The following is a 1,046-nucleotide window of genomic DNA, read 5'->3' as shown; positions in this document are numbered from 1 at the left end:
GTTTTTTGAATTTATGGAAAAATTGGCCAACTCTACTTATATAAATTTTCAAAATATACCCAACAACCAAACGATAGACTTAATACTAGATCGCTTAAATATAACACCCGATAAATATATGGAACTTATATATAATTTAACCGGAGATACATCTATTAAATACAGAAACGATTTAGATGATGTAGCTGATAAAATACGTAGTACTACGGGTGATTTTATTATAGAAACAAGACAAATTTTAACCGAATATGGTCTTTGTTATATGACCAACACGATGTTATCGGAAAAGTTTACCTCTTTATATTTGATTTGGGGTGAATATCCGGTAAATGAAATAAGAGATCTTAAGACAACACTGCAGGTAAAGCAGAGCAGTTATTTTGATAGTGATGTTAGTTATAATTTTTTGGGTTTCAATGATAGACCCATAGATGTAAGCGATTGGTTAAGAATCGAAAGCAAAGTCTTATTAGGAATAAACTATTGAATTAATTTTGCAGGGATTTTTGCATAGTTCTTATGAAATCATGCAAGTGGATCATAACTTGGGTTATACCAATGAATCCTTGCAGGTGGATGTAGATTGTATAGAAATTATAACCGAAGAGGGTTTTGAAAGGTAATATTTTAAAAATCATTTCTTTCAACGATATTGTTAAGTAAATTTCATTTCCAGTGGCGCCAGTGTGGAACAGCGTAAATGTCGTTTCCAGCATGAAAGTAATTTGACACATTATCCGGTATATACAAGAAATCTATGCCTCCAGGAATGTCGCTTAAATTTGGTCTATAAAACCTGCAAATGTATACCACACTTTTATCCAAATCGCAGTAAGTTATTCCAAAAAAATAATAATTTTTCAGTAAATTTTTTTTTTAATTTTAACTTTCCAGTTCCTAAACCCAAACCGATTTGCAATTACAAAATTTTACGTGAATGTTTTGTGCAAAATGCACGTAAGTTTTATTTTATATCTTACAATGAAAATTAAAATTTATTCATATAATTTGCTCTAGATTTCTTTATAAAACTATACAAAGTCGAT

At 29.7% G+C, this 1,046-nt stretch overlaps 1 protein-coding gene across 1 annotated transcript; it reads left to right on the top strand.

The window, feature by feature from the left end:
• Positions 1-4: 4 nt before the first annotated feature.
• On the top strand, positions 5-1,040 carry LOC111684235 (the record flags this gene model as incomplete). Its single annotated transcript, XM_046956116.1, has 5 exons — positions 5-433; positions 501-619; positions 677-831; positions 895-957; positions 1,018-1,040. Coding segments are annotated over 5 exons (789 nt in total), but the record flags the coding sequence as incomplete, so codon positions are not given.
• Positions 1,041-1,046: the final 6 nt, after the last annotated feature.

The sequence above is a fragment of the Lucilia cuprina genome, unplaced genomic scaffold (assembly GCF_022045245.1).
Source record: "Lucilia cuprina isolate Lc7/37 unplaced genomic scaffold, ASM2204524v1 Scaffold_7639, whole genome shotgun sequence".
Lineage (NCBI taxonomy): Eukaryota > Metazoa > Arthropoda > Insecta > Diptera > Calliphoridae > Lucilia > Lucilia cuprina.
Note: the sequence above shows the minus strand (reverse complement) of the source record. Positions and strands in the feature narration are given on the sequence as shown.